The 27815-nt window shown below is 38.2% G+C and overlaps 1 protein-coding gene across 1 annotated transcript in view; it reads right to left on the reverse strand.

Moving 5' to 3' along the window:
• The window catches only part of Bmt2 (base methyltransferase of 25S rRNA 2 homolog), a 63316-nt gene that overhangs the window by 28711 nt on the left and 6790 nt on the right, over positions 1-27815 (reverse strand). Inside the window, exon 2 of the mRNA XM_052173254.1 lies at positions 17380-17521. Within this exon, the coding sequence (XP_052029214.1) occupies positions 17380-17521 (142 nt within the window). The remainder of the gene's footprint in view (positions 1-17379; positions 17522-27815) is intronic.

The raw sequence follows: 27815 nt of genomic DNA on the forward strand, positions 1-27815 counted from the left end.
AATGAGTTTCTTGATACAGTTTTCCCAGTATAGTAATATAATGAATATAGGAGGATACCATGCCTAGGTATGAAATGAGACGGTGAATGTACCATAGGACCAACTCAAATATCTATCAACTGGTCTAAGAAGTATGCATATGTGTAAATATATGGATAGTGACTAGTAAAAATTTTATGCTTATAATTTGTTAAAAACAAAGCAAACACTTAATGTCTTTATCAGTTATTTTAAAGTAGCTGAGATATGAACATTTTTTCCTTTTAGATTCTAAAACCTATTACTATGATTAGGATTATCATTATTATTATTATATTTCCTACCATGAAATGAAAAACAGACCTATTTTCTCTATTGATTGCTTGATATTTAAAAAATTAAAGAAATAATTTGTTTATAATCAATATTGTTCCTGATTTAATGAGGGTAACGAATAATGTTAATCACCAACCTGACAGATTTTAGAATTATTTGAAAGACAGTCATTTGGAGTATTATTTTAATGGTGACCACTGAAGAAGGAAGATATCTTGCCAGTGGAAAGACTATTCCCCCAGACAGGAGATTCTGGTCTCTATAAAATGAGGAACCAAGCTGAATACTAGAGGAAACATTTATTATCATCAATTTTTTTGACTGTGGATGAACTATAATCAGCTGCTTCTGGTTCCTGCTGCTCCGACTTCCACACTATGATGGACAATACCAGAACCAAGATACCAGGCCAAAGGAAACCCTTTACCCTTTAAGTTGCTTTAGTTAAGAGTATTTTGTCAAAGCAATCAAAAGTGAAACTAAGATAGAAATTGGTACAGAAATGGGCCTATAGTTTTGGTAAATCTATTTAGTCCTTAGACTACAGGAACTATGTTGTAGCTAGAATGTGGAAGAGTATGGAACTCTAGATTAGAAAAGCCAAAACATTATCTATGTGCCTCCATACAAAATATGTACTTAATAAATATGCAATTAATTATGGATGTCTTTCAACTTTTAAACAGAATTAGAATTAAAGGCCAAAGCTGTGTAATGGGTCAGCAAGATGACTCAGCTGTTAAAAGTGCTGTGACCCAAACTTAGTCTCTGGATCCTTGGGTGCAAAGAGAGAAACATCTCCCAGCAGTTATCTTCTGATGTCCCCTCTCCACAACTAAAAAATGTGGGTGAGGAAAGCAAGACAAGAGTAAGTTAATCATAAATAGGAAGTAAGAACAGTGAAGCTGAACTAGCAGCAGCCTAAGAGAAGTGAGCCTTGTCCTTTTCCTGTGGCTGTGATAAAATACTCTTGACAAAAGCAATTTAAGGAAGAAAGGGTTTATTCTGTGACACAGTTCATCACAGTTGTGAAACCTGACCCAGCTGGTCAGACTGTGCATTCATACTCAAGGAATAGACAGCAGAGCTCTTAAGATGGCTGGGGATTAAGGGAAGTAGACCAGATCAAATGACCTGCAAAGGAGAAATTAAACTTAGCATACTCAGATAATACTGTGAATATCTATCCGGACAACCCAAAATAAACAATCATGAATTAACAAGAATAGTAATAAAATTATGTTAAATGGTAATATATATATAAAATACAAAAGTGAGAGGTATCCATAAATATTTTATACAAATACATACACTAGCCTGTTAGAATATATAAGGAAAGTTTATATTTATAACAGCAACAAGATAATAAAATACCTAAAAGTAAAACAAGAGATGTGTATAACCACTATATAGAAATTCTTAAACTACTGATTAAAAAGTAGAAAAAAAAATCAAATAAACTACTTTATTTCTTGGGCAAGATGATTCAATATTGCAATGGCATCAGTTTTTACAATTTATAATTTCATCCTAAGAAATTAACAAAATTAAGTAAACCAGTTGATTCTAAAATATACAGGAAAAAAACAAGAAAACTCTGCAAAGATTTATAAAAGGGTGTACTGGATAGATGACACAGAACATTATGTAAATCTGTGATTAAAACACTGGCATCTGTCAGAGATCAGCAATATACATAACATGAAAGAAACTACAAAACAAAATCAACTATGAGGTAAACAGTAAAACATGTAGGCATCAGGTTATAATACTATGATCTAGTTTTTTGCATATGTGATGTTGGAGAAATGGTAACTCTTATGGGGAAAGTTATTTAAGGAGAAAAACAAGAGTACTGGTTTACAATAAACACTAGCTAGGGCGGTAGCAGTGGCTGCTCCAGCTGAAGGGCCATCAGCAGTGGAACCAAGGCGACACAGGGTCCAGTTAGGCCCTGCGCCCACGACCACTGACCTTCGCTGACCAGCCGGGCGGCAAGCAACTGCGGTTCTGCGGAGCCTTTCGCTGCACGGAAGCCACTTCAGAACTCGGCTGCCCGCCAGTCAGGAGAGACTCACCGCCATCTTGATCCCGGGCTCCAGAGATCGGTCAGACTAAGGTACACAAACATAATCCTAGGCCCAACACCGCAGGGGTCTGAGCCCGACGGGCGTTGGCCTGCACCCAGGCCCTGGGCTGTTCGGGTAGCCATCAGGGCGCCAACCCAGCCAGGAGTTTTTTTTTTTTTGCCCCGGCCGGTGCATGCACCGCCATTTTGCCTACAGGAGCCAGAGTGCTCGGGAGGGCAGAGACTGCTAACAAGCGTAGCCTGAGGCTAACAAAACGGGGGTCTAGGCCCCAAAAGGCACAGGACTGACCCCAAGAACTGGGCGGCTTGGTGGGACATCTGTGTGTCAACCAGCCCAGGAGGTTATTAGCACAACAGACTCTCCCGGTGCTTTCGCGGAGCGCGGACGAGCGCGCCCGCCATCCGGGTCACCTGGCGGACCCAAATAACAGACATAGCCCTAGGGGAACTTTGCTCGGACCTTGGCCTCCCAGGCGTTTGCCTGGACTCAGGGCCCAGGCGACAAGGCTAACCTAGTGTGCGCCAGCCCGGTTGGGGAAATCGGCTGCCCAGCGGAGTGAGCGGAGCACAGGGGAGGTCACAGCAACATTCACCTTCGGAGCTCCCTGGGGGTGCACACAGGTTCCACCTGGCCCACAGACACAATCTGGGGCAAGGCCTCAGGCAGAAGCCCCCAGCTCAACTCTCTCCGCTTCAGATCAGCCTGGGTGGCCGCCACATCTCCAGGTCCCTCAAGAGGCTAGTGGGGGCTTCCGGGCGGCCAGCTGGGAGAAGTCGGTGTGCTCCAATAAATCCTGCGGGCCCCAGCGGGAGCCTTCAGGTGCCTGCTTTGGGATCTGAACAGCCTGGACAACAGCACCCTGTCTATAGGCAGTGCAGAGTGTAAGCTGTGCACCAGAGGCCAACGGGGAAGGGGCAGCTTGCACTGGTGAGTCCAGCACTGACAAGACCAAGTAACACCAGTGAGAGCTAGATGGCAAAAGGCAAACGCAGAAACGTCACTAACAGAAATCAAGGCAATATGGCAACATCTGAACCAAATTCTCCTCTACCAGCAAGTCCTGGATACCCCATCACACCAGTAAAACAAGATTTGGATTTAAAATCACTGGTCATGATGCTGGTACAGGAACACATGAAGGACATTGAGGAGAAAATGGATCAAAAGTTAGAAGCCCTTGCAAGGGAAACACAAAAATCATTGAAAGAAATCCAGGAGAATACAAAAGCCAACAAGGAGGAAATGCAAAAAACACTTAAAGAAATACAGGAGAACTTTGCTCAACAGGCTGAGGTCATGAAAGACGAAACACAAAAATCTCTTAAAGAAATACAGGAGAACTTTGGTCAACAGGCTGAGCTCATGAAAGAGGAAACACAAAAATCTCTTAAAGAATTACAGGAAAACACAAACATTCAAGGGAAGGAGCTAAGCAAAACCATCCAGGATCTAAAATCAGAAGTAGAAACAACTAAGAAAACTCAAAGGGAGACAACTTTGGAGATAGAAAGCCTTGGGAAGAAATCAGGGGACAGAGATGCAAATATCAACAACAGAATACAAGAGATAGAAGAAAGAATCTCAGATGCTGAAGATTCCATAGAAACCATGGACTCAACAGTTAAAGAAAATGCAAAGTGCAAAAAGCTTGTAACCCAAAATATCCAGGAAATCCAGGACACAATGAGAAGACCAAACCTAAGGATTATAGGCATAGATGAGAGTGAAGATTTACAACTTCAAGGGCCAGCAAATATCTTCAATAAAATTATGGAAGAAAACTTCCCTAACCTAAAGAGAGAGATGCCCATGAATATACAAGAAGCCTACAGAACTCCAAACAGACTGGACCAGAACAGAAATACTTCCCGTCACATAATAATCAAAACACCAAATGTTCTAAACAAAGAAAGAATACTAAAGGCAGTAAGAGAAAAAGGCCAAGTAACATATAAAGGAAGACCTATCAGAATCACAGCAGACTTTTCACCTGAGACTATGAAGGCTAGAAGGTCCTGGGCAGATCTCATGCAGACTCTAAGAGAACACAAATGCCAACCAAAACTACTATATCCAGCAAAACTCTCAATCACCATAGATGGAGAAACTAAGATATTTCACGACAAAACCAAGTTCACCCAATATCTATCCACAAACCCAGCCCTAAAAAGGATAATAGGAGGACAACACCAATACAAGGAGGGAAACTCCACCCTGAAAAAAGCAAGATAGTAACCTTTCATCAAACCCAAATAAGTTAAGCAATCAAATTTAAAAAATAACGTCAAAAATGATAGGAAGTAACAATCACTATTCCTTAATATCTCTTAACATCAATGGACTCAATGCCCCAATAAAAAGACACAGACTAACTGACTGGATACGTAAACAGGACCCTACATTTTGCTGCTTACAGGAAACACACCTCAGGGTCAAAGACAAACACTACCTTAGAGTAAAAGGCTGGAAGACAATTTTACAAGCAAATGGTCTCAGGAAACAAGCTGGAGTAGCCATTTTAATATCAGATAAAATTGACTTTCAACCCAAAGTCATCAAAAGAGACTCTGAGGGACACTTCTTGCTGGTCAAAGGAAAAATACAACAAGAAGAACTCTCAATCCTGAACATCTATGCTCCAAATGCAAGGGCACCCTCTTTCATAAAAGAAACTTTATTAAAACTCAAAGCACACATTGCACCTAACACAATAATTGTGGGTGACTTCAACACTGCACTTTCCTCAATGGACCGATCAGGAAAACAGAAACTAAACAAGGACACAATGAAACTAATTGAAGCTTTGGACCAATTAGATTTAACTGATATATATAGAACATTCTATCCTAAAACAAAAGAATATACCTTTTTTTCAGCACCTCATGGTACCTTCTCCAAAATCGACCATATAATTGGTCACAAGACAGACCTCAACAAATATAAAAAGATAGAACTAATCCCATGCCTCCTATCTGATCACTATGGAATAAAAGTGGTCTTCAATAGCAACAGAAACAACAGAAAACCCACAAACACGTGGAGATTGAACAATACTCTACTCAATGACACCTTGGTCAAGGAAGAAATAAAGAAAGAAATTAAAGACTTTTTAGAACACAATGAAAATGAAAACACAACATACCCAAATCTATGGGACACAATGAAAGCAGTGCTAAGAGGAAAACTCATAGCCCTGAGTGCCTCCAAAAAGAAAATGGAGAGAGCATACATTACCAACTTAATGACACACCTGAAAGCCCTAGAACAAAAAGAAGCTATTTCACCCAGGAGGAGTAGAAGGCAGGAAATCATCAAACTCAGGGCCGAAATCAATCAAGTAGAAACAAAGAGAACCATACAAAAAAAATCAACAAAACTAGGAGCTGGTTCTTTGAGAAAATCAACAAGATAGATAAACCCTTAGCCAGACTGACCAAAGGGCACAGAGAAAGTATCCAAATTAACAAACTTAGAAATGAAAAGGGAGACATAACAACGGAAACTGAGGAAATCCAAAAAATCATCAGATCCTACTACAAGAGCCTGTACTCAACACAACTGGAGAATCTGGAGGAAATGGACAATTTCCTTGACAGATACCAAATACCAAAATTAAATCAGGACCAACTAGACCATCTAAACAGTCCCATAAAGCCTAAAGAAATAGAAGGAGTCATAGAAAGTCTTCCAACCAAAAAAAGCACAGGACCAGATGGTTTCAGTGCAGAATTCTACCAGACCTTCAAAGAAGAGTTAACACCAATACTCTTCAAACTATTCCACAAAATAGAAACAGAAGGAACACTACCCAATTCCTTCTACGAAGCCACAATTACGCTGATACCAAAGCCACACAAAGATCCAACAAAGAAAGAAACTTCAGACCAATTTCCCTTATGAACATCGATGCAAAAATACTCAACAAAATTCTTGCCAACCGAATCCAAGAACACATCAAAACGATCATCCACCATGATCAAGTAGGCTTTATCCCGGGAATGCAGGGTTGGTTCAATATACGGAAATCCATCAATACAATCCACTACATAAACAAACTCAAAGAACAAAACCACATGGTCATTTCATTGGATGCTGAAAAAGCATTTGACAAAATTCAGCATCCTTTCATGCTTAAAGTCTTGGAGAGAACAGGAATTCAAGGCCCATACCTAAACATAGTAAAAGCAATATACAGCAAACCGGTAGCCAGCATCAAACTAAACGGAGAGAAACTTGAAGCAATCCCACTGAAATCAGGGACCAGACAAGGCTGCCCCCTTTCTCCTTATCTTTTCAATATTGTACTTGAGGTACTAGCTCGGGCAATTCGACAACATAAGGAGGTCAAAGGGATACAAATTGGAAAGGAGGAAGTCAAACTATCATTATTTGCAGACGACATGATCGTCTACCTAAGTGACCCAAAGAACTCCACTAGAGAGCTCCTACAGCTGATAAACAACTTCAGCAAAGTGGCAGGTTACAAAATCAACTCAAGCAAATCAGTGGCCTTCCTATACTCAAAGGATAAGCAGGCTGAGAAAGAAATTAGGGAAATGACCCCCTTCACAATAGCCACAAACAGTATAAAGTATCTTGGGGTGACTCTTACCAAACATGCGAAAGATCTGTATGGCAAGAACTTCAAGACTCTGAAGAAGGAAATGGAAGAAGACCTCAAAAAATGGGAAAACCTCCCATGCTCATGGATCGGTAGAATCAATATAGTTAAAATGGCCATTTTGCCTAAAGCACTATACAGATTCAATGCAATACCCATCAAAATCCCAACTCAATTCTTCACAGAGTTAGAAAGAGCAATTATCAAATTCATCTGGAACAACAAAAAACCCAGGATAGCTAAAACTATTCTCAGCAACAAAAGAAAATCTGGGGGAATCAGTATCCCTGACCTCAAGCAATACTATAGAGCAATAGTGTTAAAAACTGCATGGTATTGGTACAGTGACAGGCAGGAGGATCAATGGAACAGGATTGAAGATCCAGAATTGAACCCACACACCTATGGCCACTTGATCCTCGACAAAGAGGCTGAAAACATCCAATGGAAAAAAGATAGCCTTTTCAACAAATGGTGCTGGTTCAACTGGAGGTCAGCATGCAGAAGAATGCGAATTGATCCATCCTTGTCTCCTTGTACTAAGCTCAAATCCAAATGGATCAAGGACCTCCACATAAAGCCAGACACTCTGAAGCTAATAGAAAAGAAACTGGGGAAGACCCTTGAGGACATCGGTACAGGGAGAAAGTTTCTGAACAGAACACCAATAGCGTATGCTCTAAGAGCAAGAATTGACAAATGGGACCTCATAAGGTTACAGAGTTTCTGTAAGGCAAAGGACACCGTCAAGAGGACAGATCGGCAACCAACAAATTGGGAAAAGATCTTCACCAATCCTACATCAGATAGAGGGCTAATATCCAATATATATAAAGAACTCAAGAAGTTAGACTCCAGAAAACCGAACAACCCTATTAAAAAATGGGGTACAGAGTTAAACAAAGAATTCTCACCTGAAGAACTTCGGATGGCGGAGAAGCATCTTAAAAAATGCTCCACTTCATTAGTCATTAGGGAAATGCAAATCAAAACAACCCTAAGATTTCATCTTACACCAGTCAGAATGGCTAAGATTAAAAATTCAGGAGACAGCAGGTGTTGGAGAGGGTGCGGAGAAAGAGGAACACTCCTCCACTGCTGGTGGGGTTGCAAATTGGTACAACCACTCTGGAAAGCAGTCTGGCGGTTCCTCCGAAAACTGGGCACCTCACTTCCAGAAGATCCTGCTATACCACTCCTGGGCATATACCCAGAGGATTCCCCACCATGTAATAAGGATACATGCTCTACTATGTTCATAGCAGCCCTATTTATAATTGCCAGATGCTGGAAAGAACCCAGGTATCCCTCAACAGAAGAGTGGATACAAAAAATGTGGTATATCTACACAATGGAGTACTATTCAGCCATTAGAAACAATGAATTCATGAAATTCTTAGGCAAATGGATGGAGCTAGAGAACATCATACTAAGTGAGGTAACCCAGACTCAAAAGGTGAATCATGGTATGCACTCACTAATAAGTGGTTATTAACCTAGAAAACTGGAATACCCAAAACATAATCCACACATCAAATGAGATACAAGAAGAAAGCAGGAGTGGTCCCTGGTTCTGGAAAGACTCAGTGAAACAGTATTTGGCAAAACCAGAACGGGGAACTGGGAAGGGGTGGGAGGGAGGACAGGGGAAGAGAAGGGGGCTTACGGGACTTTCGGGGAGTGGGGGGGGGGCTAGAAAAGGGGAAATCATTTGAAATGTAAATAAATTATATCAAATAAAAGATTTGCCATGCAAAAAAAAAAAAAAAAAAAAAAAAAAAAAAAAAACCACTAGCTAAACTCCAAATAGGCAAAATATATAAATACAAAAAAATTGAAAGTATAAAAGTACTAGAAGAAAATGAGTTAATAATGAGTAGGAATTCCTATAGTCTGCAATTCAGGACATCTTTGTAAATATATTTTAATTGGTGCAGTAAGGTAGAACATTTATAATATATCATATAACATTTCAATATGCTGTTAATATTTATAGTTCTACTTCATATTTAAGAATGCCACAGGTATGAAACACTGATTATGTTGTTCTATCAAAAAAAAAAAAACCCCAAAAAAACAAAAACCAAAAAAACAACAACAATAATCTCAAAACCCAGGAAAAGAAGTCAGTTTAATATGATCCTGAAGGCAGGGAAAAGCTGATGTTATTGGAAGGAAGGTAGGGGGAATGTTTTAACTATTTAAAGGAATTAGACCATTGAACTGGCCAGATGAGACCAAAGGCAATCTGTTTTACTTGTCTAACAGTTAAAATCAAGATCTTAGAATATACCAGACTTCAATATTATAGGAGTCAGTTCTTTACAACTAATCTATTAGTTATCCATCCATACATAAGTGTAGGTACACATGCACACATATTGCTTCTATTTCTCTGGAAACATCTAATACTAAATGACATAATCTCCACAATTAATTAAAGAAGGCAGGAAACAATATATAGCATGCTACCATCTCCAGATAACAAAGAGCAGATGCTGGAGGGAAAATGACTATAGACGCTGTGGGACTCAGTGTGCTGGTCCCTCAAAGCTTTACTAATCTACCATATCAGATGACTGTATTGCCCACTACATGCTCACTTGCTGCTTCACAGTAGCTAGATATGAAAACACCCAGATGTCTAACAACGAATAACTAAAAGATGTTGATGCCTATATACAACGGAAGTTTATTCAGTTATAAAGAAAATGAAAATTTCAGGTAAACAGATGGAGCTGAAAAGCATTTCACTAAGAACAATAACCCAGATCCAGAGCAAAAATGTCCTAAGCACTCATATGTGGATATTTGCATCAAATTTTTATGTTTGTATGTTTAACCTGGAGTACCTGTAGAATCCAGAAAACCAAAAGGAAATCGTGGCTGTGGAGATGAAACAAAGATCTTAGGCAGATGGCACAACACTGGTGATATGAATAGGAAAACTGAATGGGAAGGGAAGATTTTGTGGGGAGAAAGGACTGGGAGGGGAGGGCTGGGTAGGAGGACTGAGGTGTGTGGGGAATGAAATAGCTAACATTTCACAATGGAGTACTATTCAGCCATTAGAAACAATGAATTCATGAAATTCTTAGGCAAATGGATGGACCTAGAGAACATCATACTAAGTGAGGTAACCCAGACTCAAAAGATGAATCATGGTATGCACTCACTAATAAGTAGACATTAACCTATAAAACTGGATTACCCAAAACATAATCTACACATCAAATGAGGTACAAGAAGAAAGGAAGAATGGCCCCTTGTTCTGGAAAGACTCAACGAAGCAGTATTCAGCAAAACCAGAACGGGGAAGTGGGAAGGGGTGGGTGGGAGGACAGGGGGAGAGAAGGGGGCTTACAGGACTTTTTGGGAGTGGGGGGGCTAGGAAAGGGGAAATCATTTGAAATGTAAATAAAAAATATATCAAATAAAAAAAAGCAAAAAAAAATCCCAATATTTTTAGTAAAAAAAAAAAAAAGAATGTTTGAGAAATTCATATAAAGCCGAGTATTCTATAAGCATCATATATATGGTGCATATATAAGCATATATTACACATACACACACACACACACATACACACACACACACACACACTTTTTTTTTCCATGTATGATTTTAATGGAGTTACCCTTCATAGGGATTCCTCCCAGAAACCAGAGTGCCAAATAAAAAGTCTAGTGATTTGTTTGAGATAATTCCTTGGAAATGTTGGACAGTGGTGTTCCAAAAACCCCACAAACAACAGAGGCTATCGTCTGCTCGAGTGCTCACTAAAACTTGAGGGTAAGATCCTACTGCTGAAGATACCATACTTTGGTCACAAGCTAGGTAAATCAAGTTGTAACCGACAAGAAGATTCCTCAGTTCTCGTTGACTTTCACAGCACTGGAGGCTGCTATGTAGGCTGCTGAGGTGAAGTCATCAACACTGTGCACTGCAACAGTAAGTAGTGTGACAAGATGTAGCCATGGGTGCATGAGTGGCACAGAGCTTGTGAGGCTAATCAGCTACTTGCTGATTAAGGATTTAAGACTACTTGAATACATAAAGAAATAAATACATGCCTGGAACTGTCAATCTGACCAATAATCCATACTTGGGGAGCACCCAAGCCACACGTGTGAACTTACTATTATAATTCTGCTAAGTGGACATAATATCAAACCACTGACAATATCATAATTTGCTATCTATTGGTATGATAAACACCATGACCCAAAGTACCTTGGACAGGAATGGTTTATCTCCTCTTACATGTCCCAGTTACAGTCAATTATAATAGAAGTCAAGGTATGAACTAAAGGCAGGACTCTGGAAGAAGAAACTGAAGCAAAGGCTATCAGGTACTTAATGGCTTGCTCTCTATGGCTGGCTCAGTCTGCTTTCTTTTAAAACCCTTCTGCCTAAGGGTGGTGGTACTGTCCACTGCTCTGAGCTTTCTCAAATCAATCACTTACCAAGAAAACGCCCCACGGGTTTTTTCTCAGGGGATGTTACCTCTTCCCGGATAATCCTGGTTTGTGTTAAGCTAACAAAAATATCTAACCAGCATGTCTATATATATATGGTAATGTCTAGACATGATATATGGTAAAATTTACTTTAAGTTTAATTTTAAACTTAAAGATGGTTGGTAAACTACTCCTAGGCACAGGACCTTGTCCTGGACTATAGTTGCTATAGTCAGGTACATACCCCTGAAATAAACTCATGTCCCCTTTCCAGCAGGTATCAGCTACAAATAGGCTCCTGTTTAGGGGCAGGACCCTGCGTCCACTTCTCGCTCTCAGTGTGAGGGTCCCACCTGGCTTCTATGCAGATCTAGTGCGTCCTGCTGAAGTCTATCATCCTGCTGAAGTCTCTATGAGTTATTTGGTAGCATATTGTTTCTAGCTAGGATACGGTGTCTGTTCCTCCCACCAAATCCCTGGTATCAGGTAACTCCTTTGGAACTCTTTTTTATATTGTGCATATATTTTTCCAAATGGCGTTCAGCATTAGTTATCTCTCTAAATATTCCCTGCACTCTTATTCCCCACCTTATGTAATAATAATGCTATTTTTTATTACCTATTCCTTGAAAGATCCCCTTCCTTCCCAATGGTTCTTACCTTACCTAACTTCCATGGGTATTCCAAATGAAACATAAAAATGTAAAGTTTAAAAGCTCTAATCTACAGGAGTCAAACCCTGCACTGTCTGTCCTGGATTAACCATTCTGAAAGAATTACTTCCTTTACCTCATTGTCTCCAGCTCCATCCACTCACCTGTAAATTTCCTTTTTTCTTAATAACTGAATAATGAATATTCTATTATGTATGCATACCACACTTTCATTGTCCATTTTTCAGTTTATAGGTACCAGGGCTGTCTCTATTTCCTGACTATCGAGAACAGAGGAGCGATGAGCATGGATGAGCACTACTTGTGGATTAGGCAGAGAGAGCCCTTTACAGCTTGCTCCAGTAGCCTCGGGTAGAGCCACTTTCAGCTTAAGAGATCTGCATGCTGATTTCCACAGGACTGTTACCAGTAAGCACTCCTACCACCAGTAAGTAAATACTCCCTTTCTCTCCAGCCTCTAAGTCCTCCACTTCACTAAGATTGTTTTGTTGTTGTTTACCTTTTATCATAGCCATTCTGACTAGGGTAAGATATCGAAATATCTAGGCCTGACTAGGCCTAGGTAAGGCATGAAATAATCCAGTTTAAAAATGAGTCCTGAAACTAGGAGGTTCTCAGAACACACATGGCTGAGAACATTTAAAGAGGGTTCAATATCCGTATGACAGGTTCCCACATCAGGGAAATGCTAATTAACACTTTGAAGTTTAATCTATTAATTTTGTAAAACTATGCCTGAGTACTCTATTTATATCATATCTACCCTGCACTCTTCCACTAACTCCTCTCATGCCCTCTCAATTGTATTGTTGTGTGTCTGTGTGTATAATCCAGAACAAAATGTGTATGTAAGAGGCTGTGCTGTCTTAACATATACTTTTATTTTAAATTATGTATATTTACTTAACAGTTAATAATTTTTAAGAGCCATATATTTTACACACACACAGAGTGGGTAAGACTAGTAGGATATGAGAATAGTGGATCCTCCTGTATTTCTTAAGAGGACTTTGGAGTGGGCTGTTCTTGTATCTGTACCTTGTACTTGTATAATGAATCTGGCTTGCATTCACCCTTCCTTCCTTCCTTCCTTCCTTCCTTCCTTCCTTCCTTCCTTCCTTTCTTTTGAACTTATTTTTTTTCAAGAGGCACTATATCTCCATGTGGTCAGAAAGATTATTTTTAAGTCAAATTGCTTTAAAAAAAAAAAAGATACGGATTTAACTACAGCTTCTGAGAACAATGGTCAAGTACAAGTTGTGGATTTAACAAACAAACAAAAACAAAAGATTGATCCTACCATGATAACACATGCTTTTTTTTAAAAAAAATATTTATTTATTTTTTACATTCCATATTGTATTCTCTCTCACCCCATCTAACCTCTGACTGTTCCACGTCCCATACCTCCTCCACACCCCCAGCTCCACATGGATGTCCCCATCCCCCCCAACCTCTAAACTCAGTGGGGCCTTCAGTCTCCTGAGGGTTAGGTACATCATCTCTTAATGAACATAGACAGACCCAGTAGTCCTCTACTGTATGTGTGTTGGGGCCTCATAAGCTGGTGTATGCTGCCTGTTTGGTGGTCCAGTGTTTAAGAGATCTTGGGGGTCCTGATTAAATGAGACTACTGGTCCTCCTACAGGGTCGCCCTTCTCTTCAGCTTCTTTCAGCCTTCCCTAATTCGACCACAGGGGTCAGTTGCTTCTGTCCATGTGCAAATATCTGCATCTGAATCTTTCAGCTGCTTGTTGGGTCTTTTCTAGAGGTTCCTCAGAAAATTGGAAATAGATCTACCTGAAGACCCAGTTATACCACTGTTGGGAATATACCCAAAAGATGCTCCACCATGCCACAGGGGCATGTGTTCCATTATGCTCATAGCGGCCTTATTTGTGATAGCCAGAAGCTGGAAACAGCCCAGATGTCCCATGACAGATACAAAAAATTGTGGTTCATTTACACAATAGAATACTACTCAGCTATTAAGGAGGAGGACATCCTGAGTTTTGCAGGTAAATGGATGGAACTAGAAAATGTCATCCTGAGTGAGGTAACTCAGACACAAAAGGACAAGCATGGTGTGGTCTCACTAATAAGTGGATGTTAAAAAGTACAGAGTACCCAAGATAATACAGTCCACAGAACTCAAAAAGGTAAAAAAAGCTGAGTGCCCAAGTGAGGATGCCTCAGTCCCACTTGGGAGGGAGAACAAAGCAATCACAGTAGGGAAGGAGGGAGGGAGGGAGGGAGGGAGGGAAAGTAGAGAGTGGGGGGAGGGAGTGGGAGGAGAGGGGAACACTATCTGGTATTGGGGGAGGGAGAAGGACTGAAGCCCTGAAGGCTGGCAGAAAGAATGGAAACAGGCTACCTCAGGAGGTAGGAGGTTGGAGGGGGAACTCTTCAGAATACACCAGAGACCTGGGAGGTGAGGGGCTCTCTTAGATGAAATGCCAGACAGTAGGGAGAGCGAACTTATAGAGCCCACCTCCAACTCTGACCCATAATTGTGTCCTTCTCAAAGAATTACAGGGATGGAAATGGAAAGGGGCCTGAGGAAAAGAAGCTGCAGAGACAGACCCAAAGTGGGACCCAGCTCATGGGGAGGCCCCAAGGCCTGGCACTATTACTGAGGCTATGGAGCACTAACTTGAAGGGATAACACATGCTTTTTAAAACTACACTTAAAAGAAGGAGCAAGAGAGATGTGAGTTTGAGACAAGCCTGGGTTATACAGAAAGCTCTTGATGCAGAACAAAATATGTCTGTAAGAACTGTCTCTATTTAAACCTAAAGCCTTCAAAAATATTAAAATATCAGTTTTCTGTAATTTAATTTCTTTTCTTCTTCACAAACATAAGAAATCCATATTACTTTCAAAGTAATAAGGACTTCAAACACTACTGGTTAAAAATTTGCTTTCATTTAAACATACTTAAAATTTTATACAAACTTGATATGTGAAATAAGAGTGATGTATTTACTCTACTATGATTTTATTAGTCATTTAGTTGGAATAATTTAGTGCATTTATTTTATAAGAATAATATATTTCAAATGTAATATGAAATAATCAAATGCAGAAAAATACGCTATGTAAAGGTATAGGTATAATTTCAATAAATCATTTTATGTATATGCCCAAAGATACAAAAACACATTCTTTCCTGAACAATTTGAAAGCAGTTTACAAATAGCATGTCATTTTCTCCCTGGATTCATAGCTCTTAGAGAGAAAATTCTTCTGTATAACCACAACACCATTATCATTAGGACAATTATCAGTAATCTAATTTACTAAAAACATCTAGTTCATAAATTCAAATATTTTCTTTCTGTCTTCAGAATAAATCTTACGGTTTTGTCATGGGTATCACTAGAATGGCCCCCAGAGGCTCCCACATTTGAATACTTCACAACTGCTCCACAGTTGGTGGAACCATTTGGAAAGGATTACGAGGTGTGGCCTTCTTGAAGGAAGTGTGTCACTGTGGGGTGGGTAGGGCTTGGAAGTCATTCCCAGTTAGCAAGCTACATGCTCTAGTCTGCTCTCACACACTCTCTGCCTCATGGTTGTTGTCTCAGCACGGAAGCTCTGACCTACTTCTCTGTACCATGCCGGCCTGCTGCCGCCATGGCTGCCTGTTGCCGCCATGCTCTTGACCATGATGGTCATGCATGAAGACTCTGAAACCATGATCCCCAATTAAATGCTTCCTTTTATAGTCTGTTTAGGTTGTGGAGCTTTGTCACGGCAGTAGAAAAGTAACTCTGAAAAGACTATAAATTTGTTCTAATGCAGTTAGACCTGGGTAGTTTTATCTCTTTACATTCTTATTTTGATTTTTATACAATTGAATTTTTGCTAAAATGTCAGTTTTATAGAAAACTTCACATAGTTTATTTTTGATTGTTATTTAAAATGGCTACCTGTATTGCTGTAATACTCTAGATAGCTCACTGATTTTCTTCTTCCTTTCTTTTTTTATTTACTTTTTTGTTTTTGGTATCTTATCAATTACTGAAAAATGCTCTAAGATGATTTTCTCAAAGTTTCATGACAATTTTCTCTATTTTTGCTCATATATATGTTTGTAATAGTTATGCTAAGGCTTTCTCTGCTTGTTTTAGTATATAATTTATTTGCAGGTTTGCTCCTTTGATTCTAGGCCATTTACTCTGCTTCAGTCTGTATGTGGTAGTTTGTTAAACATTGTGATTGTGCTTATAAAATACTGCTGTAAGTATTTTCCCGAGAAAAGACATGTTTCCTTACATGTTTCCTCTCTAATACAGGAGGGAACTCTTGGATCCATCAGCAGTAATTGGTCTGGAAAGGAGCTAAATTACCTCTTTAGAAAGCATCAGTTTACATTTGGTTTCAGATGTTCTGAGAATGAGTGAATTCTCTATGAATGCAGAGAGACAGCTCTTAAAGGAAAGAACACAGAGATTCTTCTCTGTGATTTCATTCCATTCCCAGCCCCTCATGCTACTGCTGTGCACAAATCAGGTAGAAAATTTGAGGACTTACACCTATGGTTTGGTTAGATTCCAACCTTCCATGTGGTAACCATCATTTAAAACAAAGCTTTGTAAGATGGTAACTACAATTTTACAAACAAAACAGTGTTTTACTTCTGAAAATTCATTTTAAAATTCAATTAACATATAAAAACCTGCTAACTTTACCACACTGATAACATTAGTAGCAATAGTATTCCACTTTTTGACTTCAATATTTGAAAGTATACTATGAAAAAATAAATATTCACAGTCAACACAAACGCTGACATACCCAAAAATCATACATCAAAAATTTAGGAGTTTGAAACTATTAACATACATTTAAGTTTAATCTACTCACTTTTACTTGAATCCAAATGTATTATCTAAAGAGTTTTTCTATTACCAGTGAGTCAGTGATCACTGTATTTTATATAAGTTAATATTTAACGTATTTAAAGTCATATTTTATAAAAAGTTTGGACAAAATTAGGCATGTGTGGAAAAAAAGTATTTTCATTAATAAAGGTAATTGAAATAAACCTAGACCAAATGAGACACAAAGAAAAAAGAGGATCTTAAAGTTGATCTACACATCACTTGAAATATATGTATACTTCCCCATTATGGTATAATAAACTATATATCATTTTACATTGAAATTTTAGAATGCATTTGAAACCAAAAGTGGTAGTTTGTAAAACACTCACCTACAACACCATTCAATGCGACCTTCACCCTCACAAGTTTTTGCCCAGTGATTATCTGCCAAATTTTTCATTGCAACAGCATATTCACAGAGTGTTTCCGCATCTTCACAGTGTTCTCGCCAGATCTTATCAAAGTCTCCCACTGTATACAAAAAAGATGAACTAAATTAACTTTATTTTAAAATGTGTGTGCTAATTTTAAGAAAATAAAGACAGTGTATAAATGAAGTATAAAAAAAATCAATTAACTTAATGAAGTTTTAAATATTGCTTTACAACTGATTATCTGTAATCAACATTGATTGTTTTAAATAGATTTATAAAATTGAACACACAAACACACTGAGAAAGGGAGGTAAAGAAAGAGAGAAAGAGAGAGGGAGGATGAAGAGAGACATACATATAAGCTATCCATTCATAAAGCAAATCTATGTTGGTAGGGTACAACTATGTCCGAAAATCAAGCATTCATTTTCACAGTATCTTGGGTTATACAGTCTTGAAAAAGGAAGAACACCCCAAACACCTGTGATTTGTACTTAGTCTAGATATCCTGCATCTTTAAATATTCTAAGTCCTCTGCCCCACCCATTATGCTTGGATCAATGCATGATATAAGCCTCTCCAAAGTTTTGGACTTTTGCTAATATTCTGAACAACAACTAAAAGCAAGTGGCCAGAAGGGACATGCTTCATTTGGTAAAATGTTTGCTTTGCAAGCACAAGGACTTGAGGTTCCATTGACAGAAGTCACAGAAACATCCCTGGTGTGCTAATGAAAGTTTATAATCCAAGAGATGGGGAGGATAGACAAGTGGGCCCTTTCTGGCTTACTAACCATGGCTGGCCAGCAAACCTGGTCCAAATGGCCAGTTCCTCTGTAGGGATATGCATCAACTCCAATGATAATAAAAATATAAGGTGGATGGTAGCTGGGGAATGACACCTAAAACTGTCCTCTGTGCTCCACACATGCACATATGCAAACACACATAAACAGGTTACTAACCAACTATTACTTTTTAGTTTTTAAATCAGTCATCAACACATTTAAGATGAAATTTCAAACATTACAGTGAAGACTGACAATGACTGAAGAATTATTTGGCCAAATGAAGTTCATTGGCACAACAGGGTAAAGAATTAAAATTATCTGGGTACCTTAGTTCACCATCTTTAAACAAAGAAATTGAGTTCTATGATACAATATCTAAATCTAGATATTTCTATAGTAATACATGTATAAGAAATAGCCAGCTGTGCAGTTAATTATATTTAAAACTCTTTTTCAAAGCAAGATTAAGGTTCTCTTTTTTTTCTGTAACAGAAAATAAATGAAAACAGTTTAAATTTAACAATCAACACATTTATTCAAATTTGAAAAACAGCCAACTTTTATTTACTGGATATTTCAGTTCCACTGACTAGTAATTACTGAATTGAAAACCTATTTAATACCTATCCAGTTTTGACTATCTCCATAAAAACAAGTAAGGGTACATTCATATACACATTGCTCAGTTAAAATGACTACGGTATCAATAAATTAGTCTGAAAACTGATTTTAATTTTAAAGTAAATGAAAATTAGGGGTACCAGAGTGTTATGCCCTTAATAGATTAATATTTCAATATTTGTGAAGGGACTAGATTCTTAATTTGTTACACATCAAGTTAGCATTATTTGTCTCCTTAAAAAGCATACCAATTTTTCTGATTTCTGAACAATTTCTTTTTTAACAAAATTTGTCAGATGCATTGGTTTCAGACTATAAACAGAGTAAGAGGTCTTCAAGCAGCACTCTGGCGCACCTTCTATACACTCTGGGCACTCATAACATTACTCTTCTTGAATTGACCCATGAGACATGAGACTAAATGATTCAGTGAGGTACAGTGTAGTTTTGAATGTGCTTTTCTACTTGAGCTCTACATCTTAAACCTTAAAAGGCTCTTTGAGAACCCAGGTATCCCTCAACAGAAGAGTGGATGCAAAAAATGTGGTATATCTACACAATGGAGTACTATTCAGCCATTAGAAACAATGAATTCATGAAATTCTTAGGCAAATGGATGGACCTAGAGAACATCATACTAAGTGAGGTAACCCAGACTCAAAAGGTGACTCATGGTATGCACTCACTAATAAGTGGATATTAACCTAGAAAACTGGAATACCCCAAACATAATCCACACATCAAATGAGGTACAAGAAGAACGGAGGAGTGGCCCCTTGTTCTAGAAAGACTCAGTGAAGAAGTATAGGGCAAAACCAGAACGGGGAAGTGGGAAGTGGTGGGTGGGAGGACAGGGGAATAGAAGGGGGCTTGCGGGACTTTCGGGGAGTGGGGGGCTAGAAAAGGGGAAATCATTTGAAATGTAAATAAAAAATATATCGAATAAAAAAATAATGAAAAAAAAGGCTCTTTGAGGTTGCTTCACTACCCTATATAACACATACATTATACAAAAAAAAAATACTTCAATGAGTTATGTGTTTGTAAATGTGAGGCATTTGAATAACAATCCATTATCAAATGTATTTCAAAAAACTTGTATGTGCTAAAAATGAATTTCATTCCTGCAAGACTTGATTAACATTCTACATGGTAGATAAAACTTAAAGACTTGGATACTTGTACTTTATTTGGAAGAGCATGCTAAACCATAGCAATAAGGGAATGAGAGAAGAAAAGAGAAGAGCAGAAGCAGGAGCAGGAGGAGGAGCAGAGCAGGAGCAGGAGCAGGAGCAGGAGCAGGAGCAGGAGCAGGAGCAGGAGCAGGAGCCAGAGCAGGAGCAGGAGCCAGAGCAGGAGCAGGAGCAGGAGCAGGAGCAGGAGCAGGAGCAGGAGCAGGAGCAGAGCAGGAGCAGGAGCAGAGCAGGAGCAGGAGCAGGAGCAGAGCAGGAGGAGGAGCAGAGCAGGAGCAGGAGCAGAGCAGGAGCAGGAGCAGAGGCAGGAGCAGGAGCAGAGGCAGGAGCAGGAGCAGGAGCAGAGCAGGAGGAGGAGCAGAGCAGGAGCAGGAGCAGGAGCAGGAGCAGAGCAGGAGCAGGAGCAGAGCAGGAGCAGGAGTAGGAGCAAAGCAGGAGCAGGAGCAGGAGCAGGAGCAGAGCAGGAGCAGAGCAGGAGCAGAGCAGGAGCAGAGCAGGAGCAGGAGCAGGAGCAGAGCAGGAGCAGGAGCAGGAGCAGAGCAGGAGCAGGAGCAGGAGCAGAGCAGAACAGAGAAGGAGCAGAGCAGAGAAGAACAGTAGCATAGCAGAGCACCAACAGAGTAGGAGAAAAAGCTAAGCACAGTCCAGGGGTGTGCTAGGGACACTGCTGGTGAGGACACCACATCCACAGTGCTACTAGCTCTAAAGGGCATCTAAAGGGCAGGAAGCTTGAGCACTATCTTGTTTCCCATTAACTTGGGAATGTGAAAATGCTGGATTTTAATACAGTGCTGGCAAACAATAACAGAAAAACAGTACACATTCAAAGCACAAGTCTTGTCATGGATGGGGACTCTGAGCTGTTTGTGCATTACACCTGAGAACTAAGGGTAGTGATGTGAGACACTACTACCCTCTATTAAAACTTCTTAGTGTCCTTACCATGTCACCTAAGATTCTGAAATTCGATTTACTCTATGATTAACTGCTAGCTAGAAGATGCAAAGGTGATTATAACTACAGAGAAACCTACTTCCCTACAGTTTTTCAGAAGGCCTCTGTATTCTTCACATTAAACAAAATTGTCTTCAAATAGACCTTTTCGTGTGGTTTTGAGGTTCATTATCTGCTTATCTGATATTTTAAAGGATTCAATTTGTGTGTGTTTGATTGACATCAACTGCAATCAACTTAATATTGTAACATTTTCATTAACAGTCCTGTTTACAGTCTCTCATTGTGTACTGAGACTAAAAGCAGACATGTGATTGGTAAGCATAGTGCACTTAACTATATAAGTGAGAATAAACAATGAAATTTTATTTTTTATTCTTATACCATATTTGTTGAAAATGATTTCTTTGAAAAAATGTTTTCTTACACATGTGCCACATGTATGCAGGTGGCTGTAGAAGCCAAAAGAAGGAGGTGTCAGATCAAATGAGCTGGAGTTTATAGGCAGCGGTAAGCCACTTTACGTAAGAGCCAAGAACCAAGTATGGATTTGAAGAGCAGCAACTTCTCTTAATTACTGAGCCATGTCAGTAATTAAGCCGGGGGGGGGGGATGTTAAATGCTACATGAAATAGTAAAGTACCAAACAGGAAGTAAAACAGAGGAGAGTACAAAATAAACAAATAAAATGCCAATGAGTCTGTAACAAAACAGACCTGAAGCTAATACATTATCTATGTCCTGCATAAGTTATCCTGAACCACAGCTGTTTTTGGATAGAGTATATTTTATTATTTATTTATTTACTTACTGACTTATTTATTTATTTAACTATTCACTTTATACCTACTCACTTCCCGCCTCCTCTCCTCCTCCTCCTCTCCTGTCTCAACTTCATGTCTGTTTAGGATGTGTGTTCACTGGTGTAGGACCAACTACAGGAACATGGGCAGCCTCTCAGGCATCTCTTAAGAAACTGGATTCTCCCTCCTTCAGCAGCCACTGATGCCAGTAGCTCCATCTGTGCTGGAACTGGAGCTGGCTTGTATTGTGCAGGTCCCTTGCGTGCAATGCAAGCTTCAGTGAGTACGTGTCTGTGACAGCATTGTTGTGTTTGTGAAACACTGTTTCACTGCAGATATCCACTACCTCTGGCTCTTAGGATCTTTCTGAACTCTTCTCTCATGAGGTAAGGAGGTGTGATACAGATATTCTATCTGGACCTAAACCCAACTATCTCTCATTCTTTGCACACTGATCAGTTGTAGGTCTCTTTATTAATTACCATGTACTGCAAAAGAAGCCTCTTTGGTGAGGACTGAGATGGTCTTGTGTATCTGAGACTCTGCTGGAATTTGCATGAACTGAATGTCTAAGCTTTCTGCCTCTAGTACCAGTGCTAGGATTATGAGAGTGTGATACCATGCTCAATTTTATGTTGTTTTTGAAAGTAACCCATGTCTGCATGCGTAGAAAAGCCCTGTACCATCAAGCCACAGCCCCAATACCTCCCTTTTTAAATTCACTTCCTACAAGCATCCTATAAAAACATGTGCTTTAAAGAGAGTCAAAGCATGTCTATATGCAACAAATATACAACTACCTTTCCTATTACAAGTAAATAAAAATTACTTTTAGAAAGCATCATTATACACACACACACACACACACACACAGAGTTCATGATCAAACAAAAAGAATAAAATTGGAGAATTGTCAATTATAACTTGTTCAACTACAGTTTTAAAATCAACTTAAAATAATCATATCAACTTAAAATTCTAGAACAAAGTTCACAAGATCATGTCTTCTACTTTTCCTACTTTCTTCATATTTACATTTTAAATACCCATTAAAACATAACAAAAATAAATACTAATTTACAGTTTTAAACATGATTAATGACAACATTCCAAATCAAGTTCAATACAGAAATTAATGTGCCAATTATTCTCAATCTGTGTCCTATAACAAGATAATAACATAGTTTTCAAGTTAACTCACCTTTACACACAAAATATTCATTTCAACTAAAGAAAAGCCTGACTGCCTATTGTTAAAAAATAATGGCAACTAAAAAAGAACAGTGTGTGTAATTTTAAAACATCTCAGTATTTTTAATTATTTAAGCATTAATTTGCTATTACTTGCAACTGTCTTCGTAAAAAAAAATCAATTACAGTTAAATGCGTTATGGAATTATCTTTTTTTTACCCTGACAATTCTCTTATGAACTAATTCTTTAATGTTCTACATTATATTATGTAGAACATTAGTGCTACAGTATACTATGTAGTTGATACTATCTTTCCTTTTACAAATTAACTGTTCTCCTACTATCTGCCATAGTACATTCATTTCATATGAAACATAAATGAAATCATATTTTTGAGAGGGTTTATCTACCTTTCATTTGATTATCTCATAATGATTCCTAATACAATGCATCTGCCTCCTGAGGGTACTTGTCATTTACTTACAAATGTTACCTAGTAAAAACAGTTGTCATCCCCACCCCAAAGGGATAAAGGGAGAAGGAACACTGCATTTGATTTATAACTTACATAAGCTCCAGAAATTTACTGCAGTGCCCAGTTGAGAGGCAAAATATTTATTTAAGTGTTTTCTACATTTAAAAGAAAAAAAACAGAGTAAACACCAGTTATAAAATTACAAGCAACTAGCTGCTCAACTACAACTCAGTCTACAGGCCATCGTCAACTAGTGACTCAACTAGTCTGAGTATTTCAAAATTTTCACAGTTCTGAAAAAAAACAATTAAAAGGTTCAGAATGCTGAATCCAAGTCTTTTATATGTATGCTAAATGTCATTCTCAAGCTCCTTAAAATGTTTTTGTCTCTCTCTTTCCTTACTGCAGGAGGAAGAGGAGTCCCATCTTTTGAGTTGTCTGGTATTGTTCACAAGTCTTTTAAAGAAAATCTTTAAGTTTCAGGAAATAATCTGAGTAAAACCAATAAACTATAAAAAGTTCTTAGAGGTGAGGAAAGCAAATCTGCATTATTGCTTTCTGAGATCACGTAATTAGAAATTCTTCCCAGCAACTATCTTCATTTTCATTCTTTAAGGGTATAAATATAAAGCAAAAATCTACATTTAATGAGTATAACTATGACAAATTTATGACAAAACTATATTTATAAATCCAAATGGTAAGGAATTAATGTAGACTATATAAGAATTCATAAAATTCAATAGCAAAATTATACTAATCTTTTTAAAAAATAGGTGAAGGAAGTAAAGCTACATTTTTTTTCCTAACCTGACATATAAAAGGATTACCAGGCATATGCAAAGATGCTCACAATCACTGGTAATTAAGTAAATACTAATTAAAAATACAATATAATGGCTAACATAAAAAAGAAGCAACTGTGGGGAAAAGGGAGTCTACGTACTATGTACAGTTCAGCCATGCAGTTCCTTCAAAACATCCCAAAGTTTCCCTCCTCTTTCTCTTTCCCTTTTTCTGTACATATGAGAAACAAAACCCATATGTAAAAGAGATTTTGTAATCTCATGCCCACTGTGTTATTCACAAGATACAGGAAAAAAAACATGTCTATCAGTGGGTAACAAACTAAAGAATTATGCGGTGTACATATATAATGAAGCATCAGTCAACTTACAAAAGGAAATCCTGCCACTAAGTCATTATACTACATGAAATATACAATCACAGAAAGACATACATCACAGATCATTTATATATGGAATCTGAACCAGGGACCTTAAAGAAATACAAAGTAGTATGTGCTCATCAGAGATCTCAGGAAGAAGGAGGAAAAGATGAAGACACAGACATTGGCCAAAACGTAAACACTAAGTTATGAAAGAATATGGTTTTGAGATCTAATGTACAGTATGGTAACTATTTAGAATGTATGTATACATTAGTAAAGAAGTAAATTTTTTGTGGTCATGCACAACCAAATTACTATGGATGTCAGATTGACTGAGGAATCATTATATAAGGTATATTTTCATCAAAATAGCAAGGTATGTACCTAGAACTTATACAATCAATTTCTTACCATGACCTCTTCTTTAATTATTTTATATGTCTGTGACATACACACACACACACACACACACACACACACTATTGAATTCATTTAGTGCTGCTCATATGCATGCATTTGGTGCTGACAAGTTGGGATTACATAACATATTGGGGGGGGTTATTTCCCATTTATACATCAAAAAATAATTCTTGGCAGCTTTGCCTGTAACTGATATATTAGTGATTTTTAAATGATCCTATATTATCCTAAGTATATAAAATTCCAAAAGATACCTGTAACAACAGAACCCAAATGAAGCCATGAGTAGAGAAAAGGAAGAAAAGGGGATTCTGGGAGTGATGTAAATGTTTTTTATTCTGTGGCAGTGACTTCACAGGCGCAAGGAGAAGGCTAATGGAAATGCTTTATATTTTACAGCAGTGACTTTTAACATGAATGGTACATTAAACGGAAGGAGTCCACTGTGTATAAACTACCTACACTTCAATAAGTTTAAGCTTGAAAACTGATGTACAATGAACATAAGAAATGCTACAAAATTAAAATGGTATCATGAATTAATCTATGGCTTAAGAAAATGTAGCTCCTTAACTTCAAGGCCAAATTCTTAAAAACAAACACTTCAGGGACCTAATACTTACATGAATCTTTAGGAATTCAGAGTGATTGTGACTTAGGCATGCTGCCAAATATGGCCACGGGTGCATTATCACTACAAGATCAGACTTCCAAAGTCAAGTTCAAGGACTTTTAAATGCTATTGCTTAGAACATGAAGAAATGAAACTGATGACTGAATGGAGAAAATTACGTTCCAATCACCATATTACACATCATTATTTGATGAGTTTTCAGTTTATGAACACTCATGAACATGAACAAAGAGTTGCAGCAGACAAACTACAACTGTGCTGACCACAAACAAAGGGGCTTTTGTCAGTCAGAGGCTGCCCTTTAATCTCGGTAACTGCATTATCTGTTACTTTGTTGGTAGTTGTTCTCATCTTTGCTAGCCCAATTCTCAAAGCACATTTCATGTAATGGATCTAGAGTATGAACTGGTCATTTACCCTAACACTTTACAAATAAATTCACTGCATATTAACAGGTCAAAACTAGAGCCTATAATAGCAAGGTTGTAGAGCCAAACCACTACAATAATATAAAACACCATGAAGCATGGGGCAAAATGGAGTTTATTTAAATTTAAAGAGCAAAATGATACATGAATTAACCCTAATATCTACATATACAATTTCACCTTTATAAAGTAACGTTTTGCAAGAATCATTTATGATTAAGAAACTTCATTCAGGTGGCTGCGAGATAGCTCAGAAGTTTAGAGCGCTGACTGCTTTAAAGGTCCTGAGTTCAATTCACAGAACCACCCACATGGGGTTCACAACCATCTGTAATTTGATCCGATGCCCACTTCTGGTGTATCTAAAGACATCTACAGTGTATTCATGCACCTAAAATAAATAATTAAAATTAAATTAAAAAAAAACAGAAACAAACTTCTTCCAAACTACAAAAGTCTTTGGCTACTTCCTGTAAGGGAGACAGCGTAAGAAAGTCAGGACCTGGTAACTTGTTTCTCCTTTGTGAAAAATAATTTATGTACATGTATATGACTACAAAGATCACTTGGTTGATGTAATATCAAACTTGCAAATGAGAGGACTTATGAAATGTTTTCCAGAACTTAATTTATATAAGTAGGGAGTTGTTACACAAGTGGGAACCAGCGATGCTCAGACACATCTTCACAGATAAGAGAGTAACAATTCTTTTTTTATTGTTTACCTTATTTGTCTACATTTCAAATGTTATCTTCCTCCCTGGTTTTCCCTCCAGAAACCTTCTAGTGTCTCCCCCCTCCCCCTGCTTTATGAGGGTGCTCTCCCACCTACCCACTCCTGCCTCGCCACCCTGACATTCCCCTACACTGGGGCACTGAGCCTACACAGGTACAAGGGTCTCTACTCCATTGATGCCAGGTAAGGCATCCTCTGCTACATATGCGGCTGGAGCCATGGGTCCTTCCATGTGTACTCTTTGGTGATTTAGTCCCATGGACATGAATAAAGTTGCATTTGAGGTACCAGAAAGCAGTATACCAGTGGTTCTCAGTACTATAAATTTGGCCTCCAAAATTTAACAGAATGATAAAGGACCATAGAATTTTTATATTTGAACTTATATACAAATATAAATAAATATATAAATATTACCATAATTCAATATAAACATATCCATTAAAATATTTCTAATTTTTATGGGCTAAAAATATCTTTTAAAAATTGGACTGAGTTATATAAAAGAACCAATGGGTAAGCAAGGCAGAGTAGCAAGTAAGAGGAAGAACAGAACTCATTACATACCATAAAGCAAAGCTAGTTTAGTGCGACTTGTCAAATGTTACAGTACCAGTGTTCTCTGGTATTTGGGAATTTTAAGTATATAGAAAGAGGAATGTTCAGAATAGGCTGCATCACTCAAGGGGCTAAAGTTGTCAATCTACTCAACAGGGCATGCTTCCCAGCTGCTCCTATGTATGAGTCTTCAGTATATGTGAGGAATGTGCTAGGGTTAGTTAGACAAAAGGCAGAGTGCTAGTGAAAGGAATAAGCTATAAGCAATCCACACGCCAACTGTGGTATCCCCAAATACAGGTGCTTATTTATATAGAATCTGTGCTACTCATTCTAAGAAACTAGACCAAATGACTATCTGTAGAATTTTAAAAGGCCCAGAGATTTCTAATTTTAAACCAAAGTATTTGATGAT

Source organism: Apodemus sylvaticus, chromosome 2, assembly GCF_947179515.1.
Source record: "Apodemus sylvaticus chromosome 2, mApoSyl1.1, whole genome shotgun sequence".
Taxonomy (NCBI): domain Eukaryota; kingdom Metazoa; phylum Chordata; class Mammalia; order Rodentia; family Muridae; genus Apodemus; species Apodemus sylvaticus.